The 24100-nt window shown below is 42.7% G+C and overlaps 2 protein-coding genes across 2 annotated transcripts in view; both read right to left on the bottom strand.

The window, feature by feature from the left end:
- Positions 1–2241: 2241 nt before the first annotated feature.
- LOC116397676 (ADP-ribosylation factor-like protein 4C) lies at positions 2242–5290 on the bottom strand. Its single transcript, XM_031873325.1, has one exon. It carries the CDS (start codon positions 4701–4703, stop codon positions 4125–4127), a length of 579 nt encoding a protein of 192 aa, XP_031729185.1. The 5' UTR covers positions 4704–5290; the 3' UTR covers positions 2242–4124.
- A 15317-nt stretch (positions 5291–20607) lies between these two features.
- The window catches only part of LOC116397664 (SH3 domain-binding protein 4), a 31295-nt gene continuing 27802 nt past the window's right edge, over positions 20608–24100 (bottom strand). Inside the window, exons 4-5 of the mRNA XM_031873307.1 lie at positions 22614–22802; positions 20608–22265 (exon numbers count right to left, since the gene is read on the bottom strand). Of these exons, the coding sequence (XP_031729167.1) occupies positions 22041–22265; positions 22614–22802 (414 nt within the window). The 3' untranslated portion in view covers positions 20608–22040. The remainder of the gene's footprint in view (positions 22266–22613; positions 22803–24100) is intronic.

Below are 24100 nucleotides of genomic sequence, written 5' to 3'. Positions count from 1 at the left end.
AGTCTAGCATTATGTTTCCACAAACACAGGAGCCCTCGGGAGACACTAAAAAGACTCCGAAACAGAGCTGGCTGTTTGGGTTGAAAGCATTTACAGTGTCAGCTTATTATCTTTTAATTTCTGCTGTGATTGTAGCAGCACAAAGACACACTGCTCTGTAATCAGCAGTTTGTTTTGCTCCAGCAGAGACAGCTCTGCTCCTGCTTTAAGTAGATAATTGGAGAGCTGAGGGAGACACCAACAAAGACCACAGGAGGAGGAGGATATGTGGGAGGTGGTGGGGACTTCAGAAATGCAGTCTGCAACATCTTGAGCGCTACAAGAACCACTTTGTTTGGTTTGTCTTTTGACTCGTCTTCAGTCATGGTATGTACCATCTTATCTTTGGCTGCTGGAAGGAATCGCCTGACCTAAACACATTCTGGGAACTAATATTAAGATAAACTCAAAAGTCAACACACGTGTGTAGAAAGTTGTGAAATCAACATAAACTTGGTCCAAAATATTATAATCAATGAGTCTTTTTGTCATTTGGGAGCAAAGCCAGAGTAGCATGACGTTGTAGAAGCACCGCAAAACCTCTTAAACCCAGCAGACACTTTTCGGATCCAACCAGATTTAAACACCAAATCAATCGCACCCAATTTTTGTTTTAAAATCTGATTGAAATTCTGGTTGTCGTTTGAGCTGCTGAGATTGAGAAGGGGATCCCCGATGCTTTGATAATAAACTGCTGTACAGTCTGAGTGGCAATTTCTCAAATTGTAGGGTTTCATAGAAGATAACAAAAGACGCGGCCATCTAGGACACCTCACGACATCCTGACAGAAAACTAGTCAGTTTACTATGGGAGGGTGGTTATAATGCTTCTACAACAATGCAGCGATACTTAGCCAGTGGGACACGCACAGCTTCCATTCACATGATGGGTACCTCTACAGGTATCAGTATCACTTTAAAGGTACTGGTATTGGTACTGGCATGGTCATTTTTTAACTACACCCAGTCCTAACAGTTAAGAGTTCCTGTGGCACCTCACCGGTCGTCTACACAAGTGAAAGATGGCAACGTGTGAGCATCTTCAGGTCTCTTGTCCAAGTCACTGTAAAAAATGTGTAGTCTGATCCAGACAACCTTTACCAAGTAATTTATGTGCATGAAACCAAAGTTGTGTGCTGCAGGTTGTAAAAGCACAGCTACTGTGTTGAGTTGACAAAAGTCAGGCCGCGTTTCTGTTGACAGTGAAACCGTTCCTTCAACATAAACAAGGACGAGCTTCCCCGGAGGCGGTGTATATATTTGGAGGCCGTTGGTTTTATAGGCCACTCATGTAGCTAACTGTGCTGCACACATGTGGCCTTCCTACATTTTGACAAATGGGTCAAATGCAGAAAAGCTCTTCTGCTACTTTACTGAAATCAACCCAGGCATTACTTCTGACCTCACTTTACACTCAAATACAACAGAAGAATATTCTAACAAGGTTAGGTGTACCGGATAGCATTATGGGAACAATTATTGTTGACTTTGGCATTGAGTATTGTTTTTTCTTGTTTGCTTAGGGAGATCTCTTGAATTCAGCATTATGTGGTGGCTTTCACTTCCCACACAGACTTCCAACAATTGAACTTCAGGTAAACCCCGCTGGCTAAACACAAACTGAGACTGAAGATCAATAATGATTAACCAGAGCTGGAACCCAGCCGGAAATTTGGCTCATTTAAAGAAACAAATGAGAAAATGTTATAAATACCCACACACAGAACCACTCACTCTTATCATAAACTGAGCCTTATAACTTCCAAATATATCACATATATGAGGCTGAATTTTGGGTGAAATGATGCAGGAAATAGCTATATTTGATGGGATGATGCGGGCATAGCTTATAACATTTAGCTTCAAAGTAGAGCTGCAACAAGATAACGCAGAAGAGAAACTGTAAGAAGTAGAATTCTAAACATGAGGGCTAAATCATGGGACTAAGGCATCGATGTTTGTGACTCTTGTCGGGGTAAATAGTTGTTAACGCTGCAGACGACTGCGAGAAGGGAAACCTGTTTTCTTAAATCACTGGGTTGGTTCTGCTATCCTGTTGCCATAGCAACGGGTAGTCCCGAGATGACAGGGCTCTCTCCGTTCTTGGTTGGTTTTTTTTCGGGGGAAACCTCTGAGTTTCTCTGAGCCTGCTGTCACAAAAAAGGGCATCAAACTCACAACGTTCGTCTGCGTTGAGGGTGTCCATGAAACAGTAGCCAGATGGTTTTTGTTTCTATCATTAGTGGGAGAGCAAAGAATAACAATTTATAATCATTTTTGACTTTACTTCAGAGTAGAAGTAACTCTTTGGTGCAACTGACAATAAACCGGATACATCTGAAACATGACAAGAAGCCATGACACTGTTGTTTTGTAAGAGATCACGAGCCCAAAATGTTTGAAATCACCAACTTAAATCTTAACAAGACAATTTATGTGTTTATACTTTATAAGTATAAAGTAAAACAGAAAGGAAATATCAATGTAAAGTACCTCAAAATGTATCACATCCCACCACCTGAGAGAACCAGTCTACTCCACAAAAAACAATACTGCCACAGACTAACTCATGTCAACTAGTAACACAAGATAAGAGCTCGATCACTGAAGCCATCAAACACATTAACTGTCGGTGCTTGAACTAGAGAAGTCTGCACATGAAGAGGAGAATTATACATGTGAGGGTACAAATTAAAGCTGAAGCAAGCAATCGATTCATTTAAGCTATTAGTCACTGAAGTTATTTGTTTTTAAAGAAAAAAAGCCAAAATAATCAGGTTCCAGCTTCTTCAAATGTGAATATTTGGTGGTTTCCTTCAACTTCTATATTGAACTGAACATATTTTGAGTTTTGGATTGTTGCTGAGCCTAAACAAGACAGCAAAAACTCTTATTCAGCAGCTCTCCGACTGAAGTAGACCACATATTGTACTTCACAAAGAAACAGGCATCTTGTCCACAAATGATGGGACACACCGGTGAGCACTGGTCCCATTGGAGCACTGGTTGCTGCTGTAAACACTGTTGTGAAGCAGAAAATTCAGCACCGCAATGCAGATCCATAAATTTCGCAAACGAGCTCCGGCTTTGCTCTAAATGTTCACCTCATGTGCAGTAGATTGAAACAGAAATCTGTGCTCGGGCTTTTCTCTCACTTAACCTTCTGCAGGCTCTCTGAACTCTGGGACCTTTGACCCTTTTTCCTTTGATCCACACCTGTGAGCATCTGGGTAGAGAAATGAATCAGGTCAACAGTTCACAGGTTTTGTTTTTACCATGCCAAGCCATCTGTGTTATCCCACTTGCTGCTGCCAGTGTAACCTGTAACATTTGAATGAAAACCAGTCACCCAAATCGTGGATTTTAAATCTTTTAATATTCAAAAAATACTTCAATTTTGGCTTCTTAGTACATAAACCACCTGGATTGGCTCCTCTATTAATACAGTGTAGTTCTCTACTGTTTTGTTAGGAAATGAAAAGTGCAAAGTAGTGGACACTCTGTCCTCAGTCCACCACGCAGAGGAAAGGCTACTTCAATGCTCCCAAAGAAACAGTCAGCATGACATCCAGACTGAAACTACAGATGTCTGTCCTCCAAATAAAAACAAAAAGGAGCAGGGGGCACAAGTGACCCGAGCCACGTGCAAAATCAAACGTGTGTCCCCACAGTAGACCTCCTGTGGTTGGAAATGAAAACTACTGTGCCATAACAGTCCTCAGTGAGCTACAGCAGAGGAGCTTCTTCTTCAGGGTCAAACTGTGTTCAAAGTCCACGACAAAAGCAGCAGACGAACGGGCCAGCCCGCGTCTCTTCCTCCATGCTGTAGATCCAGAGAGTCATTTCAAGTTTCTTTTCTACATTTGTCTTTTTGGTTATTATGTATTCTATATCCTGCAGCCTCCTGTGTGCTGAATGATGCACTCAGCAGGGCTTCACAGCGTCAAACAGCTTTAATCCAAACTGAGGATGTGAAAAACAAAAACAAAAACACTGCAAAGTAAACCTGTTTAGGGCAACACTGGCAGAACCCGGATTCCTTACAGTTAATTAGACTAAAACACTTTCCACAGAATCAGCAGCTGTTATCGCTTCTTCTTCTGTTTCAGTGATTTCCTCCTCTTCAGTATCATTTCGTACAGCTTGTCCATACCCTCATGAAGCCCCTCGCCTATTATAGCACATGCAGGTTGGATGTGATAGGTGGTGGAGGGGCTGAGCTCGTGCAGAGCCAGCTGCTTCTCAATGTCCGCCACTGGAAGAGATTTGGGCAGGTCCTGCTTGTTGGCGATGACCAGCAGCGGCGTGCCCTGGTTCTCCGCGAACTTGGTGACTTTGTGCAGTTCAGTTTTGGCCTCCTCCAGCCTGTCAATGTCCACAGAGTCCACGACATAGATGATCCCATCGGTGCACCGGCTGTAGGACTTCCACAGGGGCCTCAGCTTCTCTTGGCCCCCCACGTCCCAGAAATGACAACTGATGCCCTTCGCGGTGCCGTTACTCAGCTTGATCTTCTCCGTGTTGAACCCGATGGTGGGAACCGTGTTGACAAACTCGTTGAATTTGAGTCTGTAGAGGACTGTGGTCTTCCCAGCAGAGTCCAAGCCCAGCATGACGATGTGAAGAGACTGGAAGGCAGAGATGTTGGAGAAGCTGTTGCCCATTTTGGCGTTTTTCTTTCTGCAGCTGTTGGAGGTTGTTGTTGTTTTTTTATCCAGGAGATAAAACGGCTCCGGTGCTCAGATCCCGCTCATTAATTCCCGTGGGGAGACTGAGGCGGTGCGCAGGCCCCGGTGCGCTCCGGATGACTGATCGGCTCTGCTGTGGCCCTCAGCAGCAGCGGGGGACGCGGTGCGCCTCGGCAGGACGCAGCGCGCCGTTCATTAGTATTCTCCCCACGCACTCGCATCCATTCGGCCACGAAGACGCTCCACAGTTAAACGTCTCCTTCAGGACAGCGTGGACGGTGTCAGCGCCGTGAAGGACAACGATGATCACAAATCTTTTTCCAGCCTTAAGAACACCTTCTATGCCCTCTGATTCAGTCCTCCGCAGGATCAAAACACACCCTCTGGAAGCTGCGCACGAACAGATTCACCTCTCAGGCTTGTGACTGCGCCCTGCTCCTGAGGGTCGAACCGGCGAAAATAACGTCCACCGACTCGTTCACCGGTTCGTGTCGGGCGCTGCTCTCCTGACGACCTGCTGCGGCTGCTCTGTCTGTTGAGAGGCTGACAAAACAAGACCGCAAAACAAGAGGCGGCCCCGCTACGCTCCACCCCGCCTGGGACATGTGCCAATGAGGCAGCGCGCGTCCTCACGAGCTGCTGTGGTGATCCGGTTCCTACAGATGCACAAACACCGCTGGTACAAACTTCACGTGCAGCGTTTGGGTTCATAACAACATATTGTTGGAGATTTCCGTCTTGAATAAAATTAACGTAAACTGCGTCATAAATAGTTGAAGCTTCAAGCCAATTTAAGTATATTATTTTCTTAATTCTCTAGGTTTGATTTTATTTCAGTCACAAAATAAAACAAAGAAAACATGTATGAATGTAATAAACATGAAGCAGTTACACCCTTTTTTCTACTTCGTATATATACTGTTGCGTTATTATCAAAATCATGGCCAACTGCGCCCTCTTCTGGTACAAATATGCAAGAACACGAAGGAAGAAGGGGCTGTTTTTTTTCAATCGCTAAGGACAATTTTTGAAACTAGGCTCCTTTGTCAAAACTCAAAGAAAAAAACGCCAAAACATATAAACAAAATATTTTACATCTCTTGCAAAAGCAAACATTTCATTCCAAACGATACAAACTCTTCTAAAAATGGTATTTTTTCATCACAACTTTACCCACAAACACCAAATAAAAAGCTCTTCTCACATGCCAACGGCACACTGATGGATCCCATGCAGGATCTCGTTAGGCTGTTTATTGTATTTTAGAGGAGCTCTACATATATTGAATATTGGTTGTATTGACATGCACCATTTAAAGTTAATGTTGTAACCATCATGAAGTTGTAGCGATTGGTTGGAAAGTAGTTCAGACGCTACGCTTCTGTAGAGGACTGTAACCGCCAAATAAGCACAGTGAGAGAGACTTCTCTCTCTGCAGAGGTAGATATTACTTGTTTTGTGCTTTATCAATGCTCTGAACATCTAATTTAGCACCTGTAAGCACAATACTCATTGTACTTTACTCCACTGGTGATGGCTTTTAGCAAAGCAAGGACAAAATAAAGGCAGAATCGTGTATTCTAATAACGCACAATCACTCAATTATGATTGGTCCTCACATGTAGACAGAAAACAAAAACATCTGCCATCTGATTAACATGATGCAGTTTATGATATGCTGTACTACTTTCATCCACCAGATGGCAAACTGTTTATTTTTCACAGTCAACAGTCAGATGTTTTCATTTCACCACAGCAGTTACTGGGGCTGAGATAAAATGTGATTCTTAATCTCGAGTTTCTGCACATTCCCTCCTTTATGTGCACCAAAGGAGAGTCCGTCCAGACAGCAGGGAGTTCAGCAGCTCAGTGTGGTGATATAATCTAAATAAATCAGGAGAGAGGTCTGAGCATGTTCATCACACACACACAGACACACACACACACACACACACAGCTCCAGGAAGTAGCTGTTACCTGTTACAAACAGTCACTGTACATGTGCACACACGTCTTCAGTCTCTTCAATTTCTCCTTCATCACTATTCCAAGTGTGGATACCTGCAGGAGCACCTCTCCACCAACCTCCTCTTCTCTCTAAATAAATAAATACACACACACACACACACACACACACTTTACGGTAGATGTGAGAGCCCTCCTCTGACTGTGTCCATTCCCAGAAGCCAGATTCCTTTCCAGGGATGTCATTACCGGGGCTGTACTGGAGGATAAACATAAATAAACTCCATTTACCCTGAAATATTATTCCCGATCTCTCTTTTCTCATATTGTTATTGTTGGATATTGATATCTTTACAAGGGCACAGAGGAGCCATTCACCAACCACCCACGCACGTAATGTGGAGGTAAAAACAAACTAACCCTCCTGTGACCGGTGTCTATTCTCATGAGCCATACAGACAGATAACATCTATATCAAATAATATCCTTTTAATCAAAACACAAGCAGGTAAATGCCTATCTATAAGCTTCGGCTAAACTTGTGTCTGGTATTTCCCCCCATGAGCCCAAACTGTTCTTCTAGCATGATACTGGTTTGGCTGAGAACCACCCCTCTCTAATCAGAATGCTTATACAGTTCAGCCTGTCATCTGTTGGAAACATTTTGGACAGTTCATAAGGCCTATCATTATGTTTTTTGTTGGAATAGCAGCTAGCTTGCAAAAGGGAGAGGACTTAATTGAAAGCATTCAGACAGAAAATGCACGTTCTGTCTTTACTGTAAGCCTGTAAAAACCTCTGAAAAAAATGATTAATTGTATTTTGATTTGATAGTCTATAGATTAAACACATCATCATGCTAATATTAGCGTTAGCATGCTAATGGCATGTAATGTTTAGCATGAAAAGGGCAGTGATTAGTAAAATTTGCAAGCTTCTAATTTGACCATTTTTGGTGAAATTCTGCAGCAGAATGACAAAAAAAAGTGAATTCCTTACGAGGGTGCTGAGCTACAAACATGGGTTCAACTGTCTCCACTCAATGAGATTTGTTTCAATCAAAGAGATTGTTTCTATCATCACGATGGCTCCACTACTGAGGAGCATTTGTAGATCTAAAACTACCAGCAACCAAAGGGCCCGCATGTGTATTAACCAAATATTCAAAATCATAAATTATTCACATTATCAGGCAGGTTTCCTAGAAGCACCTTCAAGCGGGAGTTTTCTAATCTGTTGGTGGAGGTGGTTTGCATCTGTACGGGCACGTTTATCTGGCTTCAGAAGCCTGTGTGTATCAAAATCCCTCTCCTCCGCAAACCAGCTACCACTCCATGAACAGCTATGTAGATTCAGTGTTGTCTGAAGATATTAAACATTCACATATGTCAAAAATAGCCATGAAGGTAGGGCTGTTTTCAAATGAATGATGTTATGCATTGAAACAGACATAGGCCTTTATTGCTGATGTATGATGTTCCGACGCCCAGACCAGGCACCAGGGTGAAGGGACGGAGGTGTCTGTCAAAAATTACCATAAAATTCATCAAATAAATAAATAAAAACAACATGAGGCTACTGTTTCAAAATGAAAGAGTACGTTTATTAATCCGAACGTGGCACAAAAGGTTGTAGCACTAGCAGAGCGCTAAATCTCTCTCTGAAAAGCAAGCAGGCTAAGAAGAGCTGACCATTATTAATGTCATTTTGTAATAAAAGTGTAGCCGGGATGCTGCATCCGTAATGTCGCGTTATTTATGAACGAATAACGGAAGAAGCAAAAATGAATGTTGGTGTTATTCTCAAGGACAACAAGAAAACGGAGTTCATGTCTGGTCTGTCTGAGCTGTTGGCTAATGAAGACTGTGAAGTCTGATCTGCAGCTTATCGCAATCCTGATATCACATTCAGACATCCCCTCATGACTTTCAAGTGTTTTCTGAATATATTTTTTCTCTAATTCTGTCAGGAAGGCCGTAGAAAATTGGACTGCAGCAGCCATGAAAGATGAGTGATGCAACCGAGGTCTTTGCCTGTGAAATCATGTCAAATGACTCGAGGGCCTGCGGTTTTCAGGGCTGAGCTCACACTTCAATCAGGAAGTCAGATTTCACTAAAAACTCTGCCAATGAAAAAAGTATCAGGAGGCGTTATCGTCCCTAAGCTAACCGTGAACAATCGGAGGAGGGGAGGCTTTCCCAGCAAGGTCACAGGCACAAGTCAAGTAGACACATTCGGTTTCTTTGTCCTCTTGAAATTCTGCATAAAACTGCTGTAGCGTCTGACAGACGTAGGTGCTCAGGTCTGAGGACACACCGGGTCATGTACAGACGTTTGCCATTTTACCTAAGAAGTTACAGAAAGAAAATGCAAACTCCACACAGAAAGGACCCTCAGAAAGAAATTCAGCTTTAACATGAAACATGGCTCCAAAGTTTCAAATTTGTATTCTTGGTGTTAAAAGAAATAAAAGGATTTTTTTCACCTGGTGCTGAAGACCAAGACATTATTTCCATCCTCAGCTGAGTGGACATGTCTCTGCTTGCAGGAGGTTTCTGATGGAACAGGTTGATTGCTGCTGCTGGAGGTGTACTGCAGGTCTTGTGTTATCCAGCCTGATCGACCACTGAGCTCCGTCTTAATGGCTCCCTCAGCTTGCTTTTCGGAAATAAAAGCATCACTCTGCGTTTCACATGTGCCTCCGACAGCCTGTGTTGAGGTATAATGGAAGCTGACAGGACTGGTTCACTTCCCTAAAGAAAGCATCCAGACTGGAACCCCTTCAGATGAAAAGAGAGAGTGGTGTGGCAGTATCAAAGGGATAGAAAGATGGCCGAGATTCTACTTTCATGTTTCACATCTCAACTCAAGTGCTTTTGATGGTGGAGGAGTGTTGTTTCTCTGTATGTTTGCAAAGAAACAGACTACCAGGCATATAATATTAAATGTAGTATATCATACAGAGCTGTACTTTAGACGGATCAGAGCCCCGAGGAGGCAAAATGATATACTATTTCCAATGTGTCCTCATACAACGGTTTGTGTAAGAGATCCCAATTGATTTCATGGGATATCTACGAATTACAGCGTATACATTTTTGTAGGTATAGCGACGAGCGCTGTATGAGAGCAGCCTGCTATTTTACAAGAACCACAAACGTCAACCTCATGGTGGCACTAGAGGAAACATCAGCGGATCGCCAAAGTCACTAGCATTCATCTTCTGGGAACCAAATGTGCCACTCCATCCATTAGGTGCTGAGATTTAACAAGTGAAATCTGTGATCTGCTTTTTGCACCAGATGAAAACTGAGGGCACCAAAGTTATGAGAATGAATCCTCTGAAAGTGTCAAGTAATGTCCCAGATCTCTGCAATTAGGATGTCTATCAAAATCACCTTTAATTGAATGTGGACTACATGCTTTTAATTGCCAAACCCAACAAGCTAATGTATAAATTTGTTGGGAAACCATTTTCAGATTGCATTTCAGCCTCTAGGTGGATCCTGTGAAGTTTCAAACAGCAGAGGAAGTTGAAGTCTATTCGCTGCTGTTTGGACAGAACACCACTTGTTGACCTCTGAACCCGTTCAACAAACATCTGCAAGCAGCACAGGGCAGGAATTCATCACCTCTATGAGGAGAGATGACCTGTTTTTGAAACACAGCACCGACGTCACTGAGACGTATCACTGCAGAACGAGGTCAAAGTCGTCTGTGATTGTTTGCAGAGATGGAGACCCAGTGGGCAGCCTCGTACGCACAGCAGTGAGCTCCGTTCATTAACACCTTCTGTCGGATGCAAATGAGAAACTCTGATTGAAAAATTCATAGCTGCAGGTTACAGCAGCGTCTCTGGGAGTCTGAAGGGACAACCTGTCAACTCAGTAAAATGGTTAATTTAGAGTTTTATTTTGGTAAACGAACCAAATCTTACTTGATGACATGTTTCAGCTTAAACAGACAAAGAGGAACAAGTAAGGAGAGCGTTATGAGCACAAAAACCAACATCAACCAAGTGTTAGTCCGTCTCTGAATACTTTGACTTCTGAAACAGCCGTCACTGTAGTTTTTATCAAAAAAAAAAAAAAGGAAGAATAAGTACATTTTTTAGGGACTATTTTCAGTGGTTGATTAATCCACTTTTGGTGATTAGTGAGTATTTGTGTCAGAAGGACTGTGTGTGGGATTGAGGTAAAATAAACTGCAGTGAGTAAATTCATGGTAACGATGTAATATATCACCCGGTGCAACACTGAGGCCCACTGATGTGTTTTTAATTGTTTTTGGATAATGGATTTCTGTGGCAAAGAGGAAGAAGATATATCAGGCTTTGATACAGACTGGTTGTTTTAATCGCTTGTTCTTTACCTGTCAAGTATTAACACAAGTTAAAGGGGTAATTCACCCAAAATGATCAATTATTTGTTTTCCCATTTCTCGCTAGTGGGATCCATGCAGACAGTTTTGGGGGGGAGGGGGGTGAGACTTCTGCTAGTCTGTATGCTTCATTGTCTCGAGACCACGACTGTCTGTACAAAATGTCGTGACAATTCACCCAATAGTTGTTGATATACTTTAGTAAAAAGTGGCAGAGCCATGCTGCAACATCTCCTACCAGCAACCGTGTCACTCTGACATTTTACAGAGTTGCGAAACATTGTTCGTTGCAGACTTGTAATTTGGGTGAACTGATCCTTAAAGAAGTAACTAGTAAAACTGGAGCAGAGGAGGGAAAGTGCCACGATGCCTCTGAGAGAGGAAACTGTGTTGTTGTCGTTTCCCTTTGTTGCCCCTCAGCTCTCACATTATTCATCTCCTGCCGTCAGAGAGATGAAGTGTGTGCTGACTGACTGTACATATATGTTGTACTTCTGACCATCATTTGTGTTGATGTCTCTCAGTCATTACCTCTCTCTCCCTCTTGTCCCCCCACTGTGTCTCTCTCACACACACACACACACACACACACACACACAGGTTGCCATGGAGATTTGCATACTGTGCTCCCGAGGTTTCCATGGCACCGTTTTTTTTTTTGTACTCGAGTGTTTTGTTGGCGCGGCGGTCGCTCCGCCTCCTCCAGCAGCTCAAATTGATAAAAGAGTTTTGTTTGTGCCTGTTGAACGCAGCGCCGGGTGTTTACCGACTCCTGAAATGGATCATAATGAGTGAGATGAGGAGGAAGAGGAGGATGTGGGCGAGACAGAAAGAGGAGAAAGGGGGTTGTGCACCAGAGATGATCTATTATCTGGTGATTGAAAAAACAACCCCGAAGTGGATGTGAGTGCCGAGAACAACGCTCAGCAATGTGCTGAGTTAGAGCTTCGCTTCAGCTGCAAATATAAATACTACCTATTATGCAGTCATGCTGTTTTTACCATAAAACCTTTGCTGACAGTCTCCGTCTTAAAGCTGGAAAGCATTAAAAATGGAAAACCTCCCTCTGTGTTGGTTTACATTAAAAAAAGAGTCAAGGGAGCCTGCAGAGGAAACACAATTTTAGCATCCAGCAAGACATTAGTTCATGTTTTTCGATAGCACCATGAAGAAACTCTGTAATATTTGATTCTGTTTGTTACTTTAGCTGCTGTCCATACTGAAGGAAAATACTATGAATAGACTCGAGACTTAAATCAATGCAGCAAACTGTGATTTCTGAATTCTAATGCCACACTGAGATAAGTAAGTTTGATATACGAAATCAAGATTGATGGTGAAACGTTCAGTTGTGTTGCTCTCTGCTGATAAAAGGCAGAGTTTTCTTAAGACGGTCTCCAGTGTAATGCTGATGAAATGTCCTTATCTCTGGCAAACCTATCCTCCTTGAAACTAAGTAGGTTTCAAACCGATGAGGTTTCCTAGGAGACAAACGGCTAACGTCACCCATGGTCTGCTGTTGAGGAGAGAGAAATAAGAGGGCGGGGGGGGGAATAAGGCCATCATCAGTGAGCTGGTATATGTTGGACCCCAGTCGCCAGTAAAAAAGGATGTATTCTGTCCATCATCCTGGCACTCTGAAGCCGTTTGGCTTCTTTCCAGTTTTACCTTCAAAGCCTGTGCTCACCAGCAAATCCAACACAAGTCCAAACCACTTGTCTCAGTCTGGGGACTCATGCAGCTAATCAATGCTCTGCATTTCCTCCAGCACTTCTCTGTAAAGACTTGGTAGTCAGTGACTTAAATACTGCTAATGCCATTTAACATTCTGAAAGCATGAATCCAGCGAGAAGGACACGATATAATAAATGCCCGCTGCAATAATTGAAGCAGCCATAATTATGACTCACGTCCGTCGGGAGCGAAGGTGGAAGTAATTTGGCTTGTTATTGAACCACAAAGTCCACAGAAGGAGGTGGTCGTGGATGGAACAACAAAATGTCGGACCTCGACAAGGCAGACTGTGTTCTTCTCTGGTTTCATTATCCGGTCTTTGGTCTCATCTCATATGTGAAGCCTGAAGCCATATATTGTTCTTTATTTGGTTGTTGAGGTAGTCGCTGTGTTTCTCGTACAATATTTTGTGCCCTTATTGCCCCATTTTGGAAGCCAGCTACCTGGAGCTATACTCCGAGGTATGACATCACTTGGAAGAAAGGATTTCATTGGTCAGACAGAAATCGGCTGAAATATAAGGTCGGTATGAATGTTTTTTCCCCCTCGCATAAATGTTGCACATGGGTGTGCATGCAAATCAGTTTTTTCATAAATTTCCGTGCTTGGTGTGAGACTGCTCTTAGTCCTGTTTTTCCATTAATGATAATATGTTGTCACAGGGTTGAGGGAGAGAGGCAGTCAGACAGCGTAGACCTCTACAAAGGTAATGGGCTCTCCTTTGGCCCATGCTACACTCTTACGCCATGTTTCATGACATTCAGGCCAAGAGTTTTTCCCTAATCCTTCTGACAAACAAACTAAAAAACATAACAAAGCATTAAAGACACACTGAGGAAAAGGGGCTTATATATGTGTGCAGGCCTGATGAGTAGAGTGGTAACAGGTGAGCATGTTGGGCGGGGACGGTCAGGTGACTGGGACGGGGGAGTGGCTGGGTGTGGGAGTGAGGTGACAGGAGAGTAAGACATCTCTTGGGCAAGTACAGATTGGAAAAATGAACGTGTTTGAGCAAGTGAGGATGTGACTGGAGGGAAGGACTGAAAGGCAGAATGTGTACGTACAGTATATACACAAGTGTATTTGTACACGTATAAGCATGTTTGGTCTTTTTGTCTAACGTTTGTGTCTAGTTATTCAAACCTCACTACTTTAAATACGTTTGCCCATTCCCCCAAATCTGAAAGTATGTAATAAAAACAAAATAAACTGCATTATGAGTTCAGAGATATTTATAATATCAGCTGAACATGTTGTGTTTGTCTGGCCTTCAGTTGCACCTGTGTGTCATGTAAACACGGAGCTGTCTGTGGCCTCGACCTCCATCCATCAACGTCTCTCCTTTTTGCTCTGGCTCCTGTTTGTTAGCGCTTCTTATCTCCCCACGGACCCTCATACCTGAGTGTGTTCGCTGCACACAGACCCACAAAGGATTAAGTGAGTGGACTGTGGTCACACACACACACAGTAGCAACACAGAGGAGGGTTTGATTTGGGGAGGGGGCTGACGGTGCTGAGTACACAGAGAGAGTTGGCCTCCCTGCCAGGTTTCGATCTCACTCACCTTTCTCATCAGAGAGCTGGTCTGAAAACAAACAGACTTCTGTTCGGCTCATGTCAGCAAACCCCTGCTGCAGGATGCAGTGTCTGGTTTCATTCACCTGCTGTTAATTCATGTGCATAGAGAAACATCAGAGCTTCTGAGTTTCTTGTTTTTTTTAAGTGAAATGTCTGGACTGGAAATGGTATTTCTAAAAATCCAGCTTTCACCCTGAGATTTGCAATATTGATTGTTTCTCCGTCTCACTTCCACCATTTGAATTAACCAAAATTGTCTCATCTCTCATTCAAATTCTCAGATTATATTTTATTTAAGGTGAAAATAATATCTTCCAGAGGCTAAAAATTAAAGTTTGTTTAGAACGGTAAACATCATGGGGTCATTGAGGTTTTCCTTCTGAGGAGCAGCAATGTGGTCAGTAAATATAACATCAATCTGCCTTTTGGATATTAAAATTTCTTCTGTGCAAATGGAAATGTCTTCCTGATGATGACACTAGAGAAAAAAATTTGGTGGCCACAAAGACAGGATCAGTTCCATGATTTAAACTTGAGAGTCACAAGGGTCAAAACCAGGGAGGCAGTCCAAATCAGGCAAACAAATCCATGGGGCGGGGAATTCAAAGTCCAACAGATTAGGCAGAGGTTCAAAACCAGCAGGTTACAAGTTTTAGATTCCAGGTTTTCAGGCTCGAGGTCACGAGAACGCTAAGGCATGAGGCACATGGCTACTTTGACGATCTCGGAGCGAAACAATGGGGCAGGTATATGTGGTGAGTGGCTGACGAGGGAATGAGGTGCAGGTGGGGAGATGTGCGGGGAAGCTCAGGTGACAGGGAATGAGGTGATTGTAGGGCAGATGGAAGTTGCAGGATCTGGAATGACTGCAGAAAAGTCTGAGGGTATGGCCCAATCCCAATTTCCAGACTCATGTACTCGCAGACTTTAAGGCGATCTCCCGCAAAGTCCGTGAGGGTTTAGTGCGGTCCCACTGTCAAATCATCGAGTGTTTGAGAGCTCTCTCGCAGATATTTTGAGCCCGTTGTGAAACCTTTCCGTAAGTCCGCATTTCTGCAGACTTTGCCCAAGGTAATTACCCACAATTCATTGCTATGTGACGTTAAACATGGGGTTACCAGTGGAAGCATGGAGACGTAAAAAAAAAGGTAAACAAAGAGGACGACACGTGTGTGTTCAGCCTGTCAAATAAAATGTACTCGGAAACATTAAGGATTAAAGATGGAGCATAAAAACAGATGCAATCAGACGAAGGGAAGCAGAGATTACACAGATTATTCATCAAACATAAAATGTTGTCATTGAAGCTGTTTTGGCAAAAACGAGTAAATAGATTATTTGAAGTTACCTCTCATCTTATGAGCAAAGAGCCTGGAAGATGTTCAACTCAGGGGGTAAAACGTATAAAATAAATACTTACAATTGTACATAATATTTCTTTATGTTGTCATTGTAACGTGATATGTTGCAGCAAAGTGCTGTCCCATTTGTATTTACATTATATCAAGCCCTCACAGTCTGTCACACTCAACCATTGAACAGGTGACGTCATTAAGTCCCTGAGGGTTCAGGGTTTAAGGCCTTTTTGGGACCTAAACGGCTTCAGAGGATCGGGAATGTGGCTGAACAAGCAGAATGTCACATTGATACGATTTGCCCATTTGCGCAGCAACTCACCTCATTAATATATTTGAGTGTTGGCACAAAGTCTGTCCCTTAAGCTTCCAAGTATTCCAATATGTTCGCCAGACTCTAACGGTGTCTGTTTTCTGTTTACTGATGAGTAGGTAGAGGCTAAAACGTTCAGTAGAGCTGCAGAGTTGGTGAGAGTTCACTGGAAAATGTCACAGCATGAGCTGCAGCATCGCTGTCTCACTCTCATTGTCATTAATTAATAACCCATTTGAGCCAGCTGGATGAACATGCACAAGTCAACTCTCTTTTGTATGTTATTAGCTATAGATGATGGACTGATCCCTTTGATTTCTAAAATGACAGATGGGCCTCTATTATGTCATGTGTTTGTTCTTACCTTGCTTCCATACTGAAGAGGTTCCTCGATCCAAACGGCATAAACGAGTTTAATCAAGTATTCGTCGAGATGAGGATATTGCCAAAACCTATACAACTCACCCCCAAAAGATGACGAAAAGAGAACAGAGGTTCAAATACATTTTTAGAGACAGAAGAAAATGGTTCCATTAAGCGTCTCCAAGGCTCTCGGGCTGAGTGGTTCATCTGGATGTTGACCTTTTCTTGGAGCTGCTGATCGCTGCCACAGTGAAATGACAGCACAATGATAAAAAATGACTTAAATTACACCGAGCTCCCCTTCAGCTGGCAGCGATGTAAAAGCTTTTGCCAGTCTCAGGTGTAGTTAAACTGACATTTGTCCGCTGTTGTTGACGGAAGGAGCCCTCGCTCTTCATGGAAAACACAAGACCACAATCATCGTGTCAGAAGACGGCGGGTTTCATTCTTTCACCACTTTGTTTAGTAGTAGCAGTGTTTTATTCAGCCATCACACAATACAATAAATAAAGCCTATATACAATATAAACAATATGACTAAAAAGGCATAGGAGGCATAATGCTTATATATGCCTATCCTGCATTATTATTAATTATGTCACCCATAAAAAAACATAAAAAAAGAAAAGACAAATATATTTAATTCACACTAACCCAGACCCTAAACAATAGCTTTATAAACAATCCTTTTGAAAACCAAAAATGAGATACACATACATTTATGTTAGCATTGTTCCATAATTTAACCCCAACAATAGAAATACATCTCCTTTTAATCCCTTTTTTAGTTTTTTGTACAGTAAACATACTAACACTCTCAAATAATATTTACACTCGTCTATAAACCTTTTTACACAATCTGTCAGTGACTTTGCTTTAGCTTGTGATATTTTACAAACAATGGATTAGTGTGATCATAGTAACCAGCCTTATTCATAATATGTAAAGCTTGTTTTTGTAACGAGGCAGTTGAATTCATGAATGTTTTATAGGTTGACCCCCCCACACCTCCACACAATGAGATATGTAAGGGACTATAAGTGAGCAATGAATGATGTGCAAGGCCTTAGAAGTTAATACATCTCTTGATTTATACAGTATTGCTATTGACTTTGAAATTGTACCATTAACATAATCAATGTGTTGTCTGATTTTAGCTAAATTGATGTTGTCTCTTGTTTCTCATTTCAAACCGAAGTCAGACCACAGTTCACTCTCAGTTTAAACAACAAGCCAACATTATAGATAATCAAATGGGCACCATTAAGACTTGAATCAACCTTGGAACTGTTTGGACCTGGACTTCATAAGTAACATTCCCACATTCCACTCCATCATTAAAAAAGCAAAATGTTTCTTTATTGTCTCTGATAATGTAACTGGTGGGGAGTAAAAACCAAAAAAGGAAGATAAACATCATGGGTTTCTGTTTTGAGGAAGATGAAAAGCAACTTGTGTGCTTCTGCATGGCCTCCCTGCATTTCTGGGGAACTTTGATTTCCTGCTTCATGCTTGGTCACCACAAAGGGCCACATTTAGAAACAGCATTATGGAAATCTATCATTCAGTGAGCTGGAGCCAGAAACATCGAGACTTTATCAAAAAGGTTGGGCATGTGCAACCAATGTAATTTAGCACAAAGAAACTAAGAGATTATTAATTTCCAATTTCCATTCTGACTAGAAAGTGAAACCTTTGGGTGTGCATGAGGATTAAACAATAATCCACTCATTTATGACACAGCGTCATTTGCAAGTAGAATGTTTAAATATTTGTTTGAAAACTAAAGCCGTAAGCTAAATGAACAGAGGGATAAATCCGAGGGAGTCTAACAACCCGGACATGTTGGACATGACAATGAAAAGTCAATATATTGAACGAGCCGCCCCCGAGTCCCCTCTTTGTACAGATTATCCCTGGATTTTGAAGCTGAGTACAGAGCCGTGTGCTGTTCTGTGAGCCCCGTCACCCTGGGGGAGCTCATTACCACCACTCCTGGCTGGGATTTGAAGCATGTCGGCCCATACTCTGCTGTATTTAATTCCACTCCTTCTGGTTCTTTTTTTCTCCTCCATTAATCTGTATATTTAATTAAAGTCTGCTTGCTTTGACGGCACAGAGAGCCAGAGGCAAAAAAAAGGACGGAGAGGAATGGGAGGAGAAAATGAGCCTCACAGACGGTTTTATGTAGGAATCCTTTTAATTATCTCAGTGAAGCAGCAGGTCTTCCCCTGTCCCCTCTGACTGAGACACTGTATCTAATGTCACAGTAGTCACATGATCGATGACCAAAATATCTTCTTCTTCATCCCGTCAAGACACTGATAAGATGTCTAGCAATTTGATGCAACCAAAACTTCTTCAGCCAAGCTGAAGGAGATGTCGATGTGGATTTATTTGTCACTTAAATATGACAGAATTTCCTAAAACACAATGTGTAGATTGATACAGAAATACTCCCTCTCCATCTTCACTTATGACCCACGAGAAGTGTGTGGCGGTGTCTGTATCTGCAGAGACTCTGCCCTCTGACCTTCCTGCAGATTTGTGAGGTGTGGTTGTGTTTATATGTGCCGTGAAACAATCAGAAAATAATGTTTTATTCTTCTGAATCATAGCTTTTCTGGCAGAAACGTACATTCATTGTTGGACATTCATAAGGGAACGCACAAAAGGGTTGAGGGTTCGTTTTTTCATAAGATATACGTTGGTTAGTACAGAATGACATTTATTGAAGACTGTTGGATGGACTGCCTCGACATTTTGTACAGACATTCATCCCCAGAGGATGAATTCAAATAACTATATATTGTGCCTCCAGATTCTATAAGAATATGTGTAGCCCTCTAAGAGCTGTTGCAATTGGGTTTATCCACCGTGACTTTTCATCCAGCGCCATCGAATTCCAACACTTTAGTTCACAGACTGACTGTATTCATATATCAGCCTCAGCTGTGCTGTCAGCTTGGTGAATAACACGTTATGTTAACACGCTAAAGTTGCTTTCATTCCATGTTGACAGAAACACGGGAAAACTGTACCATAGTTTCAAAGTGTTGCAGAAGTAAAAGTGCCATTCATTCTACCCATTGAGAATGTTACGTCTCTTCTGCGACTGAAACATCATCACAAAAGACGAACAACTGTGCTGACTAGTAAAGTGCGACACCCAAAGTGCATTTAAGTGAGAGACATCCAGTCACAGAGCTTGAAACATCTATTTCATCCTTCCAACACTTCCTGTGTGAAAGTATCACAAAGGATGCTAGCGTACTTGTGTGATTTTGTTTCTGATTATTTCTACCACCAGGAGAGCTCTGCTGCTGGTTAATGTAACTGTAAGTCGAGCTTTAATTTGAAATGTTGGAAAATGTGAAGCTGCAGCAGTTCTCAGATCTGTTAAACATAAGACATGAGAAATGATGAGGGCAGCAAAAAGATAAGCGGGCATGCTGCTGGAGGTCATCAAGACTTTTTCTATTATCTTTCTCCTTCAGTTGTTCTCACCTCTCCGTATTGACCCGGCTCCGTCTGCATCCCGAGGCCGGCCAGTCTTCTCTCCTGCACCGTCCCGTTTACCTTCCACTGCACATTTTCTCAGATGGTGTATTGTCAGGGTGTTTTCCACAAACAGAAACGCTGATAACACAACACATGGCAGTCTGTCGCTCCTGTTTCAGATAAGGAAACCTCCTGACAGCGACGTTATGGTTGCTGTGTGTTTTTACAGGGAAACTATCACAACAGGCCGCAGCCAGAAACGGGTAGGATCCAGTCTCAGAACTCATTGGTTATGGGCCTGATGGCGATTCAGCTTCTGGGGGTAACGTGCAGTATTTTGGGGGGGTTCCGGTGTAGCCAGCGGATATCCGGATAACAGATATCTGGGACTTCCTCCTCAATGTGCCGGTCATTGTTTTCAGTTCAATTAGCAACATGAGGCCGCAGAATGGAGTTGGAGTTGAGAGACTGGGCTGCACCTGCATGCATATGCAAATATCTGTTTAAAGAGATCAATAAAAAGCTAAATCGTCACCAGACATTAACCGATGGGTTCCTCCAAACCTGTACGCAACCAAAGCTCTCTCAAATGTGACAGGTCAATACTAATTGCAATACAAACCAAAATCTTGTCCCGTTGCCTACAAATTCTGAATTCTTTTGATAGAGATTTGGTACAATATAACAAATATTGTGTCCAAATATTTACATTTTTTATTTAGTCTTTTTCCACAAAAGTATGCAGTCACAGAAAGGTTTTCAAACTCACCACGTTATACAGTATGCAGCACTGAGACCAAACCTAACCAGAAGCATTGACAGACAGTGTCATCACAACAGTGGTCTGAACATTGTACAAGGTCATCTGTGTAGAGCTGTATTCATTTTTGGCAAACTTAGGTAACAACTACTTCCATGGGACAAAAGAGATACAGGACACACAGACAAAGAGTTGAGACATGAGTGGCTACAGTTTGATTGTTATATGGAAGGTAAGGCGGATATTTTTTAATCTAAAAAGAATAAATCGACAGTTTATTCGTTAATCTCACAAACAACTCAACTCAGTCTACTTTCTCACTTGTTCTGGAGCTTTTAGTCTCATCGGCAGATTGAGCACGTCTCGGACTTCCACGTTGATGTAACTGAGCGTAAATGACAACTGAGCAAACTGAATCTGCTGATGAAGACCATGAGATGAGGTCAAAAGCACCAGAAGAAGTGACTCAAGTGGACCTTGAGTTGAGTTTGTTTTGACAACAGATGTTCACAAAGTCGAGGATGAACTGTCCAGCTTGATACAATAACAGTTTAGTCAGAAAACAGTTAAGAATGTCCATCGTCATTTTCAAATCACTTGTTTTGTACGACCAACAGTTAATTATTAAATTGACAACGAATTTCTCAAATCTGAGAATTTGGAACCAGAGAATGTTTTAAATTCTATCAAGTTAGACTGTTAAACTATTCAATTGGTTGGCATAATGTTTTGGCATTGGTGGAGAGCTTGATTCAAACTTGGTGTGCAAGATTAATAAATTATTCAGTTTTTTCGGTGCCAGGTCAAATACCGACTGACATGAATATTTGGATCTCTTGAAATAAGCAGGACCACGGTGAGAGAGACACAAACTGAAGTAGAGAAGAAAAAGTGACAAAATAAATAGAACAGATTTGACACGTGACAAGGCTATGGTAACGAGGATACGATATCTAAAAGTGTCTTTTTCTTTAAAAAGTGACTTTCTTGGCGTTCAATCCACAGTTCTTAACCAAAAGGTTCATAGTGTTGCTTTAAAAAAATGCTGTGCCATAATAAGAGTACAAAAATACATAACTATGCAAGACAGGAACTATTAAAAGAGTCTTTGTGAATACTGCGAGCTCCATACAGCACTGTGTTGTTTGGCCGGCGGCAGAGACGTGGGGGAGGGGGCGGTCTAAAGGCAGCGCCGCAGGAACAAAACAACATACGACAGCAGTAGTGGCATTCAGAGTGAGCAAGACAGCTGATATGCAACATTTCAAACTGTGTGACTTTTCGAGTGCTCCAGAAGAGCGAGGTGGGACTGTGCGGGGGGGAACACCGGCAGGGTTAACATCACGAGTCATGATGGGGAGAGTTCAGATGGCGTAGTCGTCCTGAGCGGCGGGGCTGAAGGCGGAGCTCCGCAGGGCGTCCAGGCAGTTGACGAGGATGAGCGTGCCGGTCAGGTGCTTCCAGCGTTTGGTGATGGGGTTCTTCATCTTGTCTAAGCCCATGTGCAGCTCCTGGATCACGTCCCTGTAGCTGTCGCCGATCTGAGCGGCCCACGTGACCAGGAAGTCATACGCCGGCTTCCACATGGCCTGCAGACAGGAGAGAACAAAACATCCCGTGATCTGCTGATACACCGGCGCGTCTTAACACTGACAGAGCTGATTGTGTCCGACAGCAGACTGATGTCGGCTGTCCTTTCCATGCCTGTTATACGGTTCAAATGGTTAAAAACATAAGCAGAATTTGCTGTGATTTTGTTGCAGTAAACTGATAAATACAACAATTTCTTGCATCATTCATGTCACCCGGCGTTAATTCGCATCTATTTGTGTCTTTGCGTCTTACACTTTGTGTGTAATCAAACCGCGTTAAATGTTTGCTTTGCGTTGGGTGTGACCGCCATAAGACAACAGAAATCCCCTGTGAGACGGACGTACCTCGCTGTCCACCACCCCGTTCTTGTCGCGATGCGGCGCCTCATAAGCGTCCATCTGCTGGCGCGAAACCTTGACGAGCCTCTCGGCGAGCTCCCTCCAGCGTCCTGCCACCTCCACGGCCGTGGTCAGGAGGACAAAGTCCATGACCAGTCTGGCCACGAGACCCTGACAGTCCATCTTCAAAAGAGCCTGCAGTGAATGGAAATAAGAGGACTTTGTGAGTGAATAAATAACAGAGAAAAGTACAGCCTGAAATGCTGGAAGTGGAATCTGGAGCACTGTGGGGACTGAATTGTTAAGAAAAATCAGATATGAGCTCTGACTGGGAATCAGTCGACGGCGGGGTAAGAGAGAAGACAGCATTGAATTGTTAACAAGGAGTCTAGTGAAGATGGGAACTGAGCAGAAGTCAGTGAAGTTTTACTCAGACCAACCTCTACATAGAGACTAATAAATGAACATCTACAGGTTTCATTCCACTGACTTGATCCTCTGTTATTTTCCACAGCCTGCCTCTCCAATCCCCCTGCAAATCTCAGCTTTGTGCATTTTTCAAATGCTTTCTGGTGGAAATAGAAATAAGAGCCTCATGTTGCTTCCACAACAACACTCAGGATTTATGTCACATCTGAACCAGGGGGAGGAAAAAATGCCTGGTGACCAATGCTGATACAAGATTAAAGTCTAAAGCCCTTTCCAGCATCTCCTAAAGGCAACATACTGATGATTTAGCTGTGGTTTGTCCTGAGGGTGGCGTTCAAGAAGCACCGGGGCCAGTAATGAACACTAATCGTCTAGCTTTCTTGCTCTGCACCAAAGTTTAGACAGCTCAGCAACATCTCCATCTTCAGGTCCCGCTGCTGTTGAGGCAAAGCAAAATGCAATGTGCCGACGTGGCTCCTGTTTGTTTGGCTCTAACTGGTCTGGACAGGAGCCCAGCTCCTCCCATCAGCCTCCGTAACCTGCCTGTCTCCATCAGTTATGCCCAGACTGCTGGTGTTAGTGGGAACAGAAAACACTGTGGAGACTCAAGTCTGCTCCTACAGCGGACACAACCTGCAGCGCGCCACTGGGGAGTTGCAAATATAAATGTCACACAAATGCAAATACAAAGTGAGTTTCCACTGACGGATACACACGTATATATTCATGCAACACATTTGCAGACACACACACATGTCCATACAGATATAATGCATCCCCTAGGCCTTAAAAGTATTTTAACTAATATTCATGATTATGAGTCAACAATGACGATATAAGCGCCAAAAAAAACGCAGATTAAATATATTTAACCAGACCAGGACCGCTTTCTAAAAATGGCCTCACTTTCCGAAAAAATCCAAACTTTTCATAATGTCCACACTTTCTACATTCTTCCTTGTGTCCTCGTTATCCAGGTCTAAAACCCATGGTCCTCACAAAGACAGAAGTACACACACACACACACACACACACACACACACACACACACACACACACACACA

The sequence above is a fragment of the Anarrhichthys ocellatus genome, unplaced genomic scaffold (assembly GCF_004355925.1).
Source record: "Anarrhichthys ocellatus isolate YVR2014 unplaced genomic scaffold, GSC_Weel_1.0 scaffold71, whole genome shotgun sequence".
Lineage (NCBI taxonomy): Eukaryota > Metazoa > Chordata > Actinopteri > Perciformes > Anarhichadidae > Anarrhichthys > Anarrhichthys ocellatus.
Note: the sequence above shows the minus strand (reverse complement) of the source record. Positions and strands in the feature narration are given on the sequence as shown.